This window comes from Juglans microcarpa x Juglans regia, chromosome 5D (assembly GCF_004785595.1).
Source record: "Juglans microcarpa x Juglans regia isolate MS1-56 chromosome 5D, Jm3101_v1.0, whole genome shotgun sequence".
Lineage (NCBI taxonomy): Eukaryota > Viridiplantae > Streptophyta > Magnoliopsida > Fagales > Juglandaceae > Juglans > Juglans microcarpa x Juglans regia.
The window spans coordinates 35,736,485-35,755,917 of record NC_054602.1 but is presented as its reverse complement, the minus strand read 5'-3'; the positions used below and the strand labels follow the sequence as shown (position 1 = coordinate 35,755,917).

The following is a 19,433-nucleotide window of genomic DNA, read 5'->3' as shown; positions in this document are numbered from 1 at the left end:
ATGGAAGAAAATGATTTTGTGTAATCCTTTCTCAACAAAAAAATCTGAGGAAAACTACCGTAATATTAGAAAAAATCTTACCAACAAAAACAATCTATTAAAAAAATACATTCCCCCACTATTTTTTAATAATAAAAAATAAATAAATAAGAGAGATACTTCCAAACAAATAATGATTATTATACATCATGAACGTATGCCATGCATTGAACCTTCACTTAGTGAAATAATAATTTTTACTCTAAAGTTATTAGTAGTCTCAAACTTGAACTATAACTTCTAAAGGAAAATAAAAAAATTACTGCTCACACATTACAGTTCAGGTGATGACATGAGTTTTATTAGCTAGCACGTTACGGCCTTGTACTATTCCCGGTTTCATGAGTGTATTTAAGAACAAGTCACATTCTCATAGAGAGCAATCTCATCCCACTCTCACATAGGTGAAATCTGTCAAAGATACTCCTATAAGTCTAACATCTTGCTCATAAGAGCTGCAGATTTTCAAAAAGTGCATTTAAAAAAAAAAAAACTCATCCTCTCAATCATTATAGGATGAATGCACTTACACCATAGAAATAGAAAAACTCTCAAGTAAAGTAAATAGTACATTTCTTACCACCACCAAATTATTCGTTCTTCCAATTGTACCCAATTTTCAGGATCTCTAATCGATGGGTTGGCCCGTTGGGTATTCTCATATGTGGTTCATGATTGTATAGACTTTAATCTCATTTCCCTCGATGTATTCCAAACTACTTCTCTTGTCAAGGCCTTGGTCAATGGATCTGCTAGATTATCACATGATTTAACATAATTCACGTTAATAACACTACTACTCAAATAGGATCTCTCAGTATTGTGTTTTCTTCTTATAGGTCTGGATTTACCATTGTAATAACAATTTTGTACTATATCAATAGTAGCAGTACTATCACAATGAATTAGTATGGTTTGAACTAGTTTTCTCCACAATGGAATCTCATGTAGTAGATCTCTCAACCAGTTTACTTCCTTACTCGCTGAAACCAAAGATATAAGCTCGACTTCCATAATTTTGTTTTTTTTTTTAAAAAAAAAAAAATCCATTACTCATTCACATTCACTGCAATAACTCTCGGTGCTTCTTCCATCCATATTTAAAAAAAAAAAAAAATCCATTACTCATTCACATTCACTGCAATAACTCTCGGTGCTTCTTCCATCCATATTGATTCCCCAGTCATCTGTAAAGCCATCCTTGAAAGAGAGTGAGTTGCTGCATTGCCTTCCCGAAAGTAAACACAAGATGCCAATCAGATCATACGAAGAAAAGAGATTTACCAGACCAGACCAGACCAGGAACTGTCATTCTTGCAATATGTAACACCATTAATCACATTTTTGCATCGCCGTCAAAGATCACATTTGTAATATTAAGTTCTCGACAAAGTTCAACTCCCCTCCATAGTGCATTACACTCTGCAAGAAATGGTATTCTAGTAAAAAAATTGACTAGAACACAATGAAAATAGTACCTCCGCCTACAATTTATTTCTATCAGTCCAGTCCCTAGTTTTTATTAACCATATCTAAAGCAGCATCAAAGTTTACTTTGTCATTCCTTCTTCTGGTTTTGTCCATCTGGTTTGAATACGATTACCCTTTGTTTCCTCATCTGCTTCACCTTTCAACCGCTGAGCATCTCTATAATCTGACAGACTTAGCAAAGCAGAAGTTATGACATAATTAGGACTATAAAAGTGATCCTCAAAAATGAATTTATTTCACCTGATCCACACCTCTTTAAGAATGATTGCTAATTCTTCAAGCTTTTCTGTTGGAAACTGTTGTTGCATCTTCTGCCAAAGTAGGCTGAAATCCACATCGCTACAACTCCATTTTTATTTTTGGACTATGCTCTGCCCAAACATCACAAGCTAAAGGACAAGTCCATAATGCATGTTGAATAGTCTTTGTTTCCTTCCAACAGATTAGACATAAATCATCATTTACTATTTTTTTTGTGAAATAACAGTTGTTTTGTTGGAATAATAGCTGTTAGAGCCCTCCAAAGGAACTGCTTACTTGAGCCTGGTATATTAAGCTTCCAAACCTTCTCCCATACTGGTCTCTGTGCATAAGAATTTGAAGATTCCCCAAGCTTTTCTTTAACTAAGCTCATCGCCAAGTGATATGCACTCCTCATAGTAAAATCGCCATCCTTAGTGAAGAAATTCATGGGTCTAACTCATCCCATAAAACTAATTCTACAAGAGAGGATTGCTCATTCCTTATAAACATGCCTAAGTCCTTGTCCACAAGCAATGTGAGATTATTCCTCAACACCCTCCCTCATGTGCAGGCTAGTATTTTTTTCTAGTCCTTGTCACGGGGTAAGTAGTGTAAGCCCTAATTCATCCTATGGCAGCCTCTAATACCATGAATTTCAACTCCTCTCTACCCACACTGTACAACTCATCTTCGCCAAGTCCCATACCTGGTATGTCGCCGGAGCTATACCAAAAGTTGCTCACCTTGCTCGCGTCGTTGTCCTCCACCACTTCCTTGCCTCCATCCGCCCACTTCGTTGGTAATATCCTAACCCCTTTTTCATTTGTTTTTTCCTTTGATCGACACCATCACTGGGTGGTGGATAGTGGCGCAAGCCACCATATGTGCCACCGGCGTGCTGCCTTTACCAATCTACAGCGCCCCTCTTCTGAGCACACTGTACAACTCCCGAATGGCCAAGCCGTTCCCATCGAAGGCCTTGACACATGCATTCTCTCCCCCTCCCTTACTTTATCCGATGTTTACTTTATTCCCCAATTTTTACTTAATATTTTATCAGTTTCCCAAATTACCCTTCATACTTCCTGTGTCATTTTATTCTCTTCTCACACTTGTTTATTTCAGGGCCCACGATTGATGAGGCCTATTGGAGCGGATGATCTTTGCAATGGGCTCTATGTGTAACGGCCTAAATCTTTTCTCGCTTTAGCTACCCAATCTACTATCAATAAGACCTTATGACATCAACATTTAGGTCATCCTTCTCATTTTATTATTCCCAGTCTTTTTAACTCCCATGCATTCTCTCTGATTATGATGTTTGTGCTCGATCTAAGCACACCCAATTACCTTTTTTCTATCAATGCAAATAAAAATGTTTCTCCTTTTAATCACATTTTTTGTGATATTTGGGGTGGCTATCATACTTCTTCTCTGAGTGGGTCTCACTATTTCCTAACCATTATTGATGATTTTTCACGCACTACTTGGATCTATTTAATGCGTTTTAAATCTGAAGTTTTTACTCATTTAACGTATTTTTTTGCTCTTGTCCAAAATCAATTTAATACTACCGTTAAAGTTATTCGCATTGATAATGGACAAGAATTTATTTCTCATTAATTTCAGACTTATCTTCAAAATCATGGTTTCATTCATGAATGTATCTATGTTGAAACTCTACAACAAAATGGTGTTGTAGAGTATAAACATAGGCACATTCTAAATGTTGCTCGTAGTCTCTGCTTCCAGGCACATCTCTCTTTAAAATTTTTGAGAGATTGTGTACTCTTGGCTGCATATCTCATTAATCATACCCCCAGTTGCATTTTCCAAAATAAGTTACCTTTTGAAATTCTTTTCAATAAAACACCTAGCTATGATCATCTCCGCGTATTCGGGTGTCTTTGCTATGCACAAACCCTTAGTGCTCACCACGACAAATTTTCCCCCCATGCCACTAAATGTGTTTTTCTTGGCTATCCCAACACTCATAAAACTTACAAACTCTACAATCTTGACACTTATTCCATCTTTTATTATCGTGATGTCACCTTCCATGAACATCACTTCCATTTCCAACATATTCCTTCTTCCTCTCCTTCTCATCATGTCCTTCCACTACCTGTTCCTGAAACTCCTATACCATCTCTAGAAATTCCTTCTCCCAACTCACCTGTGCCTCTTCTCTCCTCACCTCCGTCTCCTCCTATCTCTCATCCCTGCCGCACCATCACTCAGCCCGTCTATCTTCATGACTACGTTTGTCCTACACTTTACACAGAGCCCACGACATCTTCACCTGCTACACAAGCCTCAAGTACTGCCCACCCTCTATTTGCTTTTCTTTCATATTCTCGTTTTTCTCCATCTCATCTCACTTTTTTAACTAATCTAACCACTTGTATTGATTCATCCTATTATTCTGATGCTATCTACCACTCTCATTGGCGTGAAGCAATGTCTGCTGAAATTCGTGCTTTGGAGGACAATTTCACTTGGACTTTTGAGACACTTCCCCCGATAAATAATCCATTGGTTGTAAATAGGTTTTCAAAACTAAGTTCAAGGTTGATGGCTCCATTGAAAGGTACAAAACTCGGCTAGTTGCCAAGGGTTACACTCAGGTTGGAGGCCTTGACTCTCATGAGACATTTGCACCGGTTGCCAAAATGACCATTGTTCATTGCTTATTGGCAATCGCTGCTGCCAAACATTGGGTCATTCATCAACTCAACGTCAACAATGCCTTTTTACACAGCGACCTAGATGAAGAAGTCTACATAACACCACCTCCTGGATATTACATAAAGGGGGAGACTCATGTCTGTCAGCTCCAAAAATCTCTCTATGGCTTCAAACAAGCCTCTCACAACTAGTTTTTTAAACTAATCTTTGTGCTTCTTGATGCAGGTTTCCATCAATCTCAGGCCGATCATTTTTTATTTACTCTTGTCACTTCACTAGCATTACATTTTGTTCTTGTTTATGTTGATGATATCTGGGTTGCTGGTAACGATATCTCTCAGATCGAGGTTTTCAAAAAACTCATCTCCATCCATTTCAGAACCAAAGATCCTGGTTCTTTGAAATATTTTCTCTGACTTGAAGTTGCTCGCTCTTACAAATATATCTTTCTCAAGCAGCGCAAATACGCTCTTGATATTATTTCCGATAGTGGACAACTCGGTGCCTGAACTGCCCTTTTTCCTATGGAACAGCACTTGAAACTCAGCATTAAAGATAGCAATCTCCTCCCTAATCCATGCACTTACAGGCGCCTAGTCGACCAACTCATCTATTTGACCATCACCCGACTTGACATTGTCTATGCAGTCAATATTCTCAATCAATTCATGCATGCTCCTTGGGTTCCTCACATGACTGCCCCTACTCATGTTTGTTACATCAAAGGCAGTCCAGGCCAAGGCATTTTCTTCTCTTCCTTTAGCAGTATGCATGTCACAACATACACCGATTTTGATTGGGTCAGCTATCCCACCACCCGTCGTTTCACCACTGGATATTTCATTTAGTTATGGACTAGTCCAATCTCATGGCGTACAAAGAAACAGATTACAGTAGCAAGGTCTTTCGCTGAAGCTGAATATCAAGCTATGGCTGTCACCACATATGAACTCACCTGGTTGAAGCAACTTCTCATTGATTTTGAAATTTCTTATCCCAAGTCATTCACCTTACGTTGTGACAATTAATCTGCTCTCTACATTGCGCACAACCCCGTGTTCCATGAGGGTACCAAACACATTAGGATTGGTTGTCACATTGTTCGTGATAAAATTCGCTCGGGCTTCCTTATAGCCGTTCACACTTCTTCCACTGAACAAGTTGCCGATATCTTCACCAAAGCCTTAGGACGAGAACTGTTTCATCATTTTGCATGCAAGTTGGGCATTACGGATCTTCATGCGCCAACTTGAGGGGGAGTATTGATAGTTTTCATATATTGACCGTTGCCATATTTTCCAAATTGACCATCTTCAGAAAATCAATCACCTTAATTCTATAAATTTGTCTAATTTGTATAATTAGTCTACTTACCTTTTATACATGTTTCCATACTTAGTCTTCTGTACATCTATATATTTGTAAAGTGATACACAAATGAATATACAGTTTTGCATAAAAATAATTCTCCCTTTTAGTTTTAACACTTAGTGAAACCCCATATAACTTTGTCCTTTGCACCTCTTTTACTCAGGGGTATACTACATATTTTGATTGCTTCTTCTCTATCAAGAATTCCATAAATAAGCTTTTAGTTCCAATAGTTTAATTCATCAATGATCAATTCCCTAACTTTTGCATCATCTCTGATTGAATTTGAAAGGAAGTAGACTGGGGGATCCATTCTTTGCAAATAGAAATATGTTTCTCATTCCCCACCCGCCAAACCATCCTAGCATGCAATAAATCCTTTGAAGACCACACACTTCTACAAATATATGATGGATTGTAACCAAGTTTTGCTTCCATGAACTAACTATTCTTATAATACTTTTCCTTGAAAATTCTAGCCACCAACAAATAAGGTTCCTACATCAATTTCCAACCTTGTTTAGCCAACATTGCCTTATTCAAATGTTCTGAATCTCTAAAACCCAAACCTCCCACATTTTTTGGTTCTCCAAGTTTATCTCATCTCTTCCAATGAATATATTTGCCTTCAAATTTACTATTCCACCGTAACTTTGCAAATAAAGAATTAATCTCCTTACATAGGTTCTTTGGTAGCATAAAAATATTCATTGTGTAAGTGGGAACAGCATGAAGAACGCCTTTATCAAAATCTCCTTACCAATTGAAGACAAGAAAGTGTTTTGCCAATTGCTAATTTTCTTCCATATTTAATCCTTCACTACCCGAAAAGTCTTGTACTTTGATCGACCAATCATAGTTGGGAGTCCTAAATATTTTCCATAGTCTCCACAAACCATTGATTCAGCATGGTGTAGGATATGCCTTTTGTCTTCCTCACTCATGTTTGCACTAAACATAATTGACGTTTTTTGCCTATTTAAGGCTTGACCTAATGCTACTTCATATAGATTGAGTACTTCTTGTATCTTCTGTCAATCCTCTAAATTAGCTTTACTCAGTATAACACAGACATCTGCAAATATTAGATGATTTACTTTGGTCCCTTCTTTAACTGTTGCAACACCTCTTAGGCCACCCTTTTGCTTTGCTCTATTCAACAAAGAACTTAGACCCTCTGCACAGAGAATGAAAAGGTAAGGGGGCAAAGGATCTCCTTACCTCAATCCTCTAGAAGGACTAAAATGTTCTCCAACTTTGCCATTAGTTAGAACAGAATATGACACTGTAGACACACACTGCATCAGAAGCTTGATTCAACTTTCATTAAAGCCCATCTTCCTCAATATAGCTTCCAAGAATGACCATTCCACCCTGTCATAAGCTTTAAACGTATACAACTTAAGTGCCATGCTACCAATCTTCCCTTGCTACGTATATTTCATGGTATGAAAGACCTCATAGGCCACCATGAAAGACCTCATAGGCCACCATTACATTGTCTATGATTGATATTCCAAAGACAAAGGCACTTTGACTAATAGAAATGATGTTAGGCAAAATCATTTTTAGCCTATTAGCTAGGACTTTTGCAATTAATTTATACAACACATTACAAATAGATATAGGCCTAAAATCATTTACAAAGCTGGTTGAAGTTGTCTTAGGTATTAGAGCAATGATAATATGATTAAGGAGAGTAGGGATACTGCCTCCATGGAGAAAGTCAAGTACAACCATGCATACCTCATCGCTCACACAACTCCAATGATCTTGATAGAAGCCAGCTCCAAACCCATCTAGTCCAGGAGATTTGAAAGGGCCCATTTGCTTCAAAGCCTCATAAACCTCAATATTAGAAAAAGATTCTTCCAATTGGTTATTCATCTCATCAGTCACCCTTCTTCCCATATTTTGTAAACAAAATTGTATACTCTCAACACAAGGTGCAGTAGTCAAAAAACTTTATTGAAAATGCATCTCAAAAGCCTCAGCTATCTCCTTCTCCTCCAAAACATTTCTGCCATCAATACCTTTAATCTGCTTGATGTAATTCTTTCTTCTCCTGTTTGTTGCACTAATATGAAAATATCGAGTGTTCTTATCTCCATGTTGATCAAGCTGCTTAGCTCTTTATCTCCATTTTAGATTTTCCTTCTACAAGAACAGATCCAGTTCCTTTTGGTGTTTTAGAATTTCCCCAATATTATTTTGATCCTCAACATCTTGAAGATGTTTTAACAAGGCATATTTGACTTTAATCTCTTTTCCAAGATCAGACACCTTATATCTACTACATTTATTTAAAGTTGAACTACAAAAAGAAAGACTCTCTTGAACCCCTTGCAGCTTGTTATTACTATAAGATCTCTTCTGACATACTTGTTTAACAATCCTTTTACATTCATCATCACAACTCCAAAAACATTCATATTTGAAAGACCTGGTATTACATCTTCCTGTGTTAAGATCTCTATGATATGTTAGCAATAAAGTTCTATGATCAGAACATCCTGCAGGTAGTATGTCCACACTTATTGCCTTAAACATATCTAACCATTTTAAGTTTGCTACCCCTTGTCCAACCTCTCCTTAGTATAGATGCCATATTTGTGTCTATTACTCCATGTAAATTTAGACCCCTGTCAACCCAAATCATACAAGCCTCCTTTGTCCAAAACATGTCAAAAATTAGCCATCAGAGTTTCATTATGAGGGAGGCTCCCAATTTTTTCATCTTCAAATAATATTTCATTAAAATCCTAACAAACCAACCAAGCCATCGTAGAATTAAGTGTAAAATATTCTAATAAGTCCCAAATTTGTTTTCTTTTACTTGCCTCTAGATGCCTATATAAACATGTGAATTGCCATTCTGCACCTTTATCTTCCAGTTTTATTTGAGCTTTGATGCGGTGTCGAGAATAAGAAGAAATCAAGACTCCCAGCTTCTCCTTCCATAATAAAGTCAAACCTCCACTCCTCCCTCTAGGCTCCACCACAAAGCACCCATCATACTTTAGTTTTCTCTTAAGATAGTCCCATTTAAACAATTTCAGTTTGTTTTGCAAAAGGAACACTAAGTCAGGTTGCTTTTCCTTCATATCACCATCACCCTTCAGTTTTTTACATGTATCACCCACCACCATATCATCTGCTTCATCAACTAAGATTCTCTTTTTTGGTAAAGGACCAATATTAGTTTATAGTGGCATACCTTTCTTTCTAGTGAACTTCTTCCATTTCCCATCAGTGTGAAATCATTGTCCTGCCCTCGAGTTTACACCAACACTTTGTTCAATCTCTATAAAGTGATCATCCTTGTGGGTCGTTACTAGCTTCTTCTCTAATGACTCTATCCCATTTTCAAAATTTGGGCTCAAGTCCATTGGAATGGGCTTCTTCAAGAGACCACCTAAACCCAGCCCATCTTCCCATCCCATACCCTTCGTAGACTCTCCATCCTTTTCCAACTGCTAGTGGTTAGTAACCCCCTTCCATATTATTCTCCAACTTCCTCCCCCTAACTACAGTTGATTTTAATAATGGTACAATTGTCACTATAGCTACTCTGTGATAGACTCCACATTTCTCTGCCTTTTCAAAATTCTTGTCATCCTTGTAGATTTCTGCCGCCGCATGAACCACCTTAGCCACCGTATTGCTACTTCCACTTCCTTCTACCGTATAGCCTTTCTCAGTGCCCCTCCCCCCCTTAATTGATTCTCATTCCATCCAACACGAGTAAGAGATCGTTTAATAACATTTGTTTTGGCCCTTAACCAAGGACCAAATTGGTCTGCATGCTCAAATAACCCAAAGTTATCAATTGGTTTCAACAAACAACCTTCTTCCCCGTGAACATACAGCCACAATCAAAGCATACATGAGGCAATCTTTCATATTTTAATGGAAGCCAAACCTTCTCACCGTGCACATGACAGATAGTTCTACCTCTAGCCAATGGCTTATGAAGAGACAAATCAATTTTAATTCTCAAATAAGGGCCCCAACCAATACCATCAACAGGCAAATCCATCTCAACAATCCTCCCAAGTGATCTTTCGATATGCTCCCCACATTCCTTATTCGTACAAGCAAAAGGCATATTATGAGTTTGGACCCAAATCAACTTGCTATCAAATTTTAGTTTTTGCAAGGGAGTGAAAGCATCAAACTCGTGCAATACTAGTAAACTATTATCAAATAACCATGGGCGGCCATCCATCACTTTTTGTTTATCAGTATGTGTATCAAATGTAATAATGAACAAATTTGGACCACAGAATTGGAAATTTGCAGATTTACTCACCCTCCAAATTTTACCCATTGTCACTGCAAGAACCTCCTTCCCAATTACCCTATCTAGATATAATTTTCCTACCACACTCCATTCACCCTACCTCTGTGAGTCAATAATACTATCCTCATGCAATTGATGACAACATTTTCCTCTTCAGTCAGATTCAATTTACACCACATACTCTCGAGATCCTCCATTGTTAAGGAACAAATACTCTAATCCCTAATAGGGATCACAACATTTCTCTCAGAGAAGAGACAAAACTGGGAAAAAAGCTCAACCCCTATAGCCTAGAGAGAAAATAGAGAAGAGACTTTCGAGTTCCTCGACTTCCATAATTGAGTTAGCAGTAATAGTTAGTTTTTTTTTTTTTTTTTTTTTTTTTCTTTTTACTTCCTACATACAACACCATTACCCAATGTAAAAATACAACCAATAGTTAAAACAAAATCACCTGACAAGGTATTCTAATCGGCATCACTAAAGCCTTTCAGTATAGCAGGATATTTTCTATAAAGCAAACCATAATGTTTTGTACTGGATAAATATTTCATTATCCGATCCATTACAAACCAATGGTCTCTTCTTGACTTGGTAGTAAATCTACTAAGTATTCCTACTACATAAGCAATGTCAGGTCTTGTACAATTAGTTGCATAACGTAAACTACCAATCATGCTAGCATATTCATTTTGATTAATCACATCATCATCATTTTTAATAGAAAATAAATTAACACTAGGATCAAAAGGAGTAACAACATGCTTGCATCCAACATAATTATATTTCTTTAATCATTTTTCTATGTAGTGCGATTGATTAAGAAAAATACCATCACATATTTTGGTGACTTTCATACCCTGTAATGTTTTGATGGATATATCTTATTATTTACATAGATGAATTTTATGGTATAAATATAATTGATTGCCACATGAGAAGTTTCAAGTCATTTACAATTCTTGAGGTACTTCTCATGTGGAGAAAAGACAGCTAGAGAGAAATGTGAAAATCATCATATTGGATTAAAGGATTGAGTACCATGAAAAATATTATGAGTCGGGCTATAACTCTGGCCTATTTCCCTAAATTTTTTAAAAATGTATAGTAAAACTCTTAAAGACAATGGTGTATGTCATAGACCATGTTCCTAGTAAGGTAGTTTGAGTTGTGAACTGATATGATACCCGATTTAAGGCATATACATGTATGGATAGTCAAACTAAAGTAAAACTTTACAACTCAAATGAACGGAGTTGGATCCTATAACAATTAATGAGTACATTATTGATTACTCAATGAGATCCAAACTATATAAATTGTACTGTTTTAATCATAATCTGATTATTGAGAAAATTGAAAATGTTGAATTCCTTAAGCATGGCAAAATCAATGAGAGTATGGTAACTAAAAATGTGATTGTCGGGAAAGTGCATTCTTGTATCTTCAAAAAGGCTTGTAATTTCTTTTACTGATCATTTCAATGATAATATGAATATCCACCAATAAGCAAATGGTCATTCATCTCATAAGAGAAATACCGTTGAAGAATTAGTCATGAAAACACCAGAACAAGTAAACTCATGCAAACTCCTTGATTTACTATTTGGTTATACTACATAGTGTGTTTTCAAAATTAGATTTTGACACTGAAACAGATAAATATCCTTTATGCTTTCATAAGTTACAAAATGAAGTGATTACATAAAAAATCGATGCATAAAAGATTGATTGAAATCTATGAATCAACGTAAAGGCTGTAATTTCGTCAAATTGTTTAAAAGATGTAAAAAATTGAATGTAAATAGATCTTAGAGACAAAATCCTGACTTTAAAGATAGTGTTGAATAATATAAAGTTAGATTTATAATCAAGGATTTCACTTAGAACTGAGCATTGATTAGTAAAAAAAAGGATTTTCTGATAAACCTAAAGAACTCATTCAAGATCCCTGTACCATTATTAGCTCATTATGATTTAAAGTTACATTAACTAGATATGAAAAAAATTATAGAGTAAAAATTTGAATTATGAGGTCTACAAGAAAGAACCAAAAGGCTACTTAGAAAAGCTAAAAGTTTTTTTAAAATTGAATCCAAAGTTTGATAATATGAAAACTGCCTTTGGATCCAAAGAAAATAATTACTGTTAATGTAAATATCCAAAGGTTAGTGGAAATAGGTTTGTATTTATGGTCATGTATGTAGATGACATTTTGGCCAATAGGAATCATGGTTTGCAATAAGACATTAACACTATGTGAGATGAAACTTACGAGTGAGACATCCTTCGTGATTAGATTTGAATTTTTAATACCAAGATGATGACTATTAAGATTGTCTCAATAAACTTACAAAGAGATTTTTTAGAGACTTTGCATGAAAAATTATTAATAGATATATTGAAAAACAAAAAGTGACATGCTTGGTAATTTTATAGTATCCTGAATTGATTAGGTTGTTAAAGAGGTTCTATATGTGTTGGTTATAAAGAGTTTAATAGTTACACAAACTTGTATGAAGTCGAACATCATTTTTAAAATTGGCATCCTTAGTTTTTGCAAAATTAACCCAATGATATTTGACCCCACAAATTGTAAAAAAAAGTGCTATATTATTTGAAAGAGATTAAAAACAATATTGTTGACTTTAGAATAACCGATACTTTTAAGGTAACTGGATATTCAGACTTTATTTTTGTGATTGCTTTAATGATAGAAAACATAGTTATGATATTCTGCCATCTAGTAAAGGTATTTATGGAAAAATATGAAGCAGATCTATTACTACTTGAAGTGTAATATAGCGAAGTTGCTGTAAATGTATTGCAAGAACTCCTCATAGTGTTTTCCTCCAATATAATGAGTACTTAATGAAATTTTAAATACTTAATTAAGTGTCAAGGAAAGAGTACAGAAACAAATAATGGCTATAAAATATATCAATACTACATTCATGATTGTAGTTTAAAAAACATGTTTAAAAGATGGGTCTTATGCCTAAACCCATAATGTGAATATGCCAACGAGCTCATTAATATGGTAAGTACTTTCTTACTGGACATTGAGATATATTTATTATGATTGTTTCTGTGATTTTGTATTTCCACTTTATATGTATATTGAATGTTGTGTATGAATGATGACCAGATGATGTCTAAAATAAAAAAGAATTGGAAATCAAGACATTACAGTATAAGCCTCAATTGTCCCTATTAAAGATGATGTTGAATTAAACTTCAAGTGTTATAATACATGGAAGGAATTTTGTTGATTCTATAATAGAAGACCGACATGATTTGCATTAATTAGCTAATTTGACATTGATATTACGGAACTCATAAACCCATGAAAAGTGTTTTGGAAAAAATTTTCAAATTATAAATAAATATTTTGTTTTGTTTTATGTGAATGGACCAAGTGGTGGAGAATGTAAGAATTTTAATTAGAATTTTAATTTTATAAGGCATTCCACACACTGTACTTCTAATAGGTTTATACTAGCCTAATTAAATTATAGTACAACACAAATACCTCTAAAGTTGATGATAGCCTGGAAATCTAAGCACTAACAGAGGCAAAGGTTCTTACCTACAAGATAATTTTGCCTCTAGTCAATTGGAGACACTTGAAAGTAAAGTTGTTGTGGGTAATCTCTCTCTTGAGATCACGTTAGCTCTCGTCAAATTATCAGAAGAAAACAAATACGTTTTTAATCTTATGCTATTTTATTAGTTCAATATTATAAAACATAGATTGTCGAAAATCTATGTAGAAATTAAAGTTTCATGTTAAAATATTTAACACCAGGTTGATATTTGAAGGGAAGACGAGATGCTTTAGCAACGTTTCTAGAGCATGAATTATAGATCTAAGTCCGTAGACATGACTCAAACACAACTAAAAGCTTTCCATTGGCAATACCTGCTGTTTGTGCAATGAGCAATTCTAGGCAATGGTCGTGAAAACACCATTCTTGCCTTAAGTTACGGAGTTCAGCAAAACCTATATCCAAGCAAAAGATACCGCTTGGACAAAGCCGCTTGACAGATGCAAACCTATCGGCTTTCAGTATCTTGTCCTTGTATGGTACTCGTTGCCATGGGTGCCCTGTACATTGCATTCATAACTTTTCTTATCATGTTGAACAAATCCTACATTCCTCGTCAGAAATTCAACTAATTACATTCAATAACTCGGCAACAGATCCTACGGCTGCAGTTCCACCTCTTTCAAGCAGAGAAATAGCCAGCTCACATTCATGCCATCCTCTCAATCCACAGGCCAATTTCCTCAATGTCTCCTGCTTCACTTCTTGAATCCATGCCGGAGCGAAACGCACCATTAAACCAACTAAACAAGAGAGATAAGCTTTCCAAGTGGCGGGATCACAGCCAAGTGATATGTTTCCCTCCAATACCCCAGCCAAGAAGTCCATATGGACCCCAACCACGCAGGCCCTTCTAGAAAATGCACATGTTGTCAGTTTCGCCTCCACACCCCATACAATGGCCCCGGACAATATCAACAGATATGCCATGGCATACCCCTCTACTATACGGGACACCGCACTCACCTTGTGAAGTTTCTGTTTCCTTGACGATATCAGCCATGTCGGAATGGTGTTCCTGAAGAGTTCTTGGACTAGCTGAACCCCACCTGTCACACATAGTAGGCTTGCACCTAGCGTTGCCACCTCCCTTGCCCTAACAGAGGCAGTGGATAATGATGCTTGACTAGACTTCAAACGAGGGGAGTCCATGCTTGCCCATCTGGAAGCTAAATTCCTCGCATACTCTGCTACAAGCCCTACAATAACGTCACTTACATAGTGGACATTGTGTATTGTTCGACAAGAGCGCAGGAACAGAAATCCAGGTGCAACAGAAGGACCACCACCACCCGCAGAGATAGTGCTGCCCAAAAGACCATTCACACTACTTTGGTTACTCAATGAAGAAGTTGATATGTCGAGCGATCCAAGGAATGAAGTGAAGCAACTTCTCAGTAGCTGGGCAATAGCTTCTTTGTTTTGTCTGAATATAGAGCGGGATGATGATACAACAATGAAATTATGCCAGCGTCGAATCTTTTGAGCCCATAGAGATCCAATTATGTGCATGCTAGGCCAAGGACAACCAGATGCACAGTGCTCCAAGGCCAGCCCAGCAACTGAATGGATGTACTCCAGACTCTTGTCGAGTTTAAAAGTAATGGTTAAACTGACAAGGGCCGCCATTGGTAGGGGAAGCATTATAGGTGAATTCCCTATAGCACAAGAAGAATTAGCAACTGAAGTGCAGAAGTTTCAAGAAAACATTCAAGAAAACATTTCTGCGCCATCTGTAAGCTAGAATATTGGAGGTATTTATATTATAAAGCAGACAAATACAAATAAAGAGGTGAAATTTACCAGTAGAACAGCTTGGAGCATCAACACCCACAGCAGCAAGTATTGCTTTTATTTCAGACTCCATTGACGGAAGGATTGCTGCTGGACTGGGCCAATCCTTTCCATTCATTGCAACTGGTTTCCATATGCCACGAGTAACTTCTGCAGAGAAGTAACTAACAATTGCAGCAAGAGATGCAGGCAGAAAATCGACAAGGTCTCTTAGGCCTGCAAACATTCAAGGGCCAGTAAGATAAATGCTGATGATGGGAAGGTGCAAAATGCGTCCCTGAACTTTTAATTTCAATAGACACTCTTATCTAATATCTGCAGATAAAAGAACCAGAAAATATGTTCCAAAACTTGAAAGAAGGATAAACAAGAAAATGAAAACACACACACAAACATTGAACCTCGGCTGACAAGTTAGCATTTGACCTGTAGTCAAATCCCGAGATGAAAGTCTTCCATGGGCACAAGCAGTTAAAATTGCCTCAAGAACAAAAGGAATGGCTTCCAACACCTCCCACGCAGGGAGCACGGGCCTCTGATAAGCATCTTCTCCAGTACTTCCGGGAGATCCACATGCACTGCTGCTATTTGGTGTTGAAGAGTTACCGGATGAGGCAGCACTTTTTGTCATTTTCCAGTAAATCATACTTAAGATCTTATTAGCAACTTGGTGAACAGGATTTCCACTAGAGAGGCCAGCAAGTGTGGAGGCTATACAAGATTTGTTTTGACAATACCATGCTCGTAATCTTGGATAAGAATCAATATATATAGGTTTTCCTGATGCTGGCTCAGACTGGTTTGGATTGCTGTATGTTTCAACCTGACAAGAGGAAATGCTGCGATTGCGTAATAACAGAAGATACTCCAAAGTGAGCTCACCTCGAACTGCTACCCCTCGCTCTGAAATGCATTGCTCAAGAGGGGGCCTGTAGAATTTCCACAGACGAAGAAGATACAGAAATGCAAAAGAAAAAACCATGTAAATTGAGGGCTCATCATCCTTGCTTGATTTGTTCCTTGATGCAGGTTTTAGTGACCCAAAGACCTCACAAAGTGGCATTAATGAAGCAGCAACTTCAGGGACCTGTAGAAACAGAAACATATTGCATTAATCAGAATATACATATCAACATGTCAGAGTCAAATACAAATGAAATTGTGTAATGGACACAAGTATGTCTTCCAACAGTATAGCCATAGATGGCTGATAAATAGGGAAACCGTCCAAAATCCAACTTCAGAGTATCTCTCGACAAAAGTTCAAATCATGGTTCATTTTTAAGTCAGCCCTCAAGCCAACCCAAAAAGGTTTTGACCATATCCCAGTTCAACTAACCCACTTTTGCAATGCGATTTATGTTAAATATATAGTGGTCAGAATGAAAATCTTCTATATTTCTTAGAGTATCACTCAGAGCACATGATGTTAATTGAAAATTCATGAGTATTGGCTAAGATGTCGGGACCACATAAAACTCATCAAAAGGTCTGAAGTATTATGCATATAAGTAAAGAATCCCCCATGAGTTTTTTAAAATTAATGTCATAACTTCCACAAAGTGCAAAAGATTAGCAACATCGATACTCAAGTAACTTTACCCACTCTTTTAGGGATTGACTGTTCTTAACTAAAATACCAAAAGGTCAAGAGGAACTATGATCTTCAGGGTTAGCAATTGCAATCATGGAAAATTATGGTTTAGAACTTTCGTTCAAAGAGAAAGCAGTAGGAAGGGGCTGAGGGGAAAAAATGTAGTAGGGAGAGGGGGGGCAAAATAGTAAAAGACACTAACAGCATGATCCTCTAAGCAACAGCAAAGAATGTTATTATTACATTAATGTCATCTAAGAAGTAAAAAGGACGAGACATAACAAGCAAATGGTCGGCAGCTGCCTTAGCTACCACTTATAAGAGGTCTTTCATATGGTACAACATATAATCAAAATGCAGATACAAAATGTTCAGCCAATTTTCCATCGTATTTACTAAGCAACTACTTGGGACTTTTCACACAGCCAGGCCCCAAGCAAAGGAAAGGAAGTGGCTTCTAGATAAATGGTTAAGTCAAAACAAATAGTCAAACCTTATGAATGCACCAAGAGCTTAGGGATTGAGGAATCATCATGATGACAGGAGCTGAGTATTTGCATAGCATGAAACCAAATAATTGATACTACCATTAACGACTATAAGAGAATCTCATGGTGAACACAACAAGCATCAACACGATATTCTGAATTGTTTCAAACAGCAAACAATATATATATACTACAAGTATTGAAACAATATACTAAGATCATTAAAACAAGAAAGTAGACAAGAAAGTAAAATTCACACTTGGATCCAAAAAAATACTGAAAATTGTATCAGCTCATTTTAAATGTCTCACCAAGAGTCAAGACAGAAACAAACTTACTTTCAATGAAATGATGGAGGACAACATCACCAATGACATTTAGATCCCTTAATCTTAATTTTGTATATCATTGTCATAAAACATAGAGAGAACACAAATAAGAGGGAAAAACATTTGTTCAAACTTTTGTTTATTCATTACTGTTCCACTATATATACTAAACATACAACTGACGATTATACCCTCATGAGTTATACTTATTACAATAATGCCCTCTAAAACACTCCCCCTCAAGTTGGGGCATATATGTCATATAAACCCAGCTTGGAACAAATAAACCTTAACCAACTATGACACAAGGACTTAGTAAACACATGCAAGTTGATCAGCAAATTTCACAAAAGGTGTAAAAATGTCACCACTCAGTATCTTATCTCGAATGAAGCGACAATTAATCTCTATATTCTTAGTCCTCTCCTGGAACATAGAATTAGAGGATTAGAGGCAATATGCACTGCAGCTTGATTATCATAAAATAATTGAAGAGGAACAAGAGCTGGAAATCCAATCTCTTAAAAGAAGTGTTGCAACCATGTCAACTCGCTAATAGTGTGAGCCATTGCCTTAAATTCAGCTTTTGCATTAGAACAAGCTACTACTGTTTGTTTCTTTCCATTCCATGTAACCAAGTTACCTCCCACAAAGGTACAGTATCCAGCAGTAGATCTTCTATCTGAAGGAGATCCTGCCCAACCAACATCTGAAAAAGCTTCAACTCTACAGTGTCCATTTGGCCTATACAACAATCCAATGCTAGAAGCTCACTTCAGATAACGAAAAATATAGATTGCAACATCCTAATGTGAGACCCTTGGTGTTTCTAGAAATTGACTCACTACACTCACTACATAAGAGATGTCAGGTCTACTGATAGTAAGATAATTCAATTTCCAAACAAGTCGTCGATACCCACCTGGATCTTCAAACAACCCCCCTTCATCCTTCAAGTGTTTACAATTCGGATCCATAGGAGTGTCAATAGGTCGTGCACTCAACAAGCCAATTTCTTCCAAAAGGTCAAGTACATATTTTCTCTAAGATAGACTAATACCCTTTTTAGACCTGCCCACTTCAATCCCAAGAAAATATCTAAGCTTGCCCAAATCTTTGGTCTGGAACTGATCATGCAAAAATTGTTTCAGCCTGCCAATCCCAACTGTCATTGACAGTAATTACAATGTCAGTCACATATACAACCAACAAAATATGACCTGCATCACTGTGTAGGTGAAATACCGAATAGTATGTTTGACATCTATGAAGACCAAATGCCAATACGACATCATAAAACCTTTCCAACTATGCTCAAGGAGATTGTTTCAAACCTTATAGTACCTTTATCATGCATACAACACCTGAACCTCGATACAATCCCTAAGCAACAAATCCAGGTGGTTGCTCCATATAAACTTCCTCATACAAGTCGCCACGTAAAAATGCTTTTTTAACATCAAACTAAAATAAGGGCTAGTCTAG

The 19,433-nt window shown here is 36.7% G+C and overlaps 1 protein-coding gene across 4 annotated transcripts in view; it reads right to left on the bottom strand.

Annotated features, from left to right (window-relative positions):
• Nucleotides 1–14,023: 14,023 nt before the first annotated feature.
• The window catches only part of LOC121264433 (mediator of RNA polymerase II transcription subunit 33A-like), a 34,247-nt gene continuing 28,837 nt past the window's right edge, over nt 14,024–19,433 (bottom strand). For all 4 annotated transcript variants that reach the window (XM_041167592.1, XM_041167593.1, XM_041167595.1 and 1 more), the window contains 3 exons: nt 15,964–16,624; nt 15,547–15,753; nt 14,024–15,401 (listed from right to left, as the gene is read on the bottom strand). In XM_041167592.1, the coding sequence (XP_041023526.1) occupies nt 14,308–15,401; nt 15,547–15,753; nt 15,964–16,624 (1,962 nt within the window). In that variant the 3' untranslated portion in view covers nt 14,024–14,307. The remainder of the gene's footprint in view (nt 15,402–15,546; nt 15,754–15,963; nt 16,625–19,433) is intronic.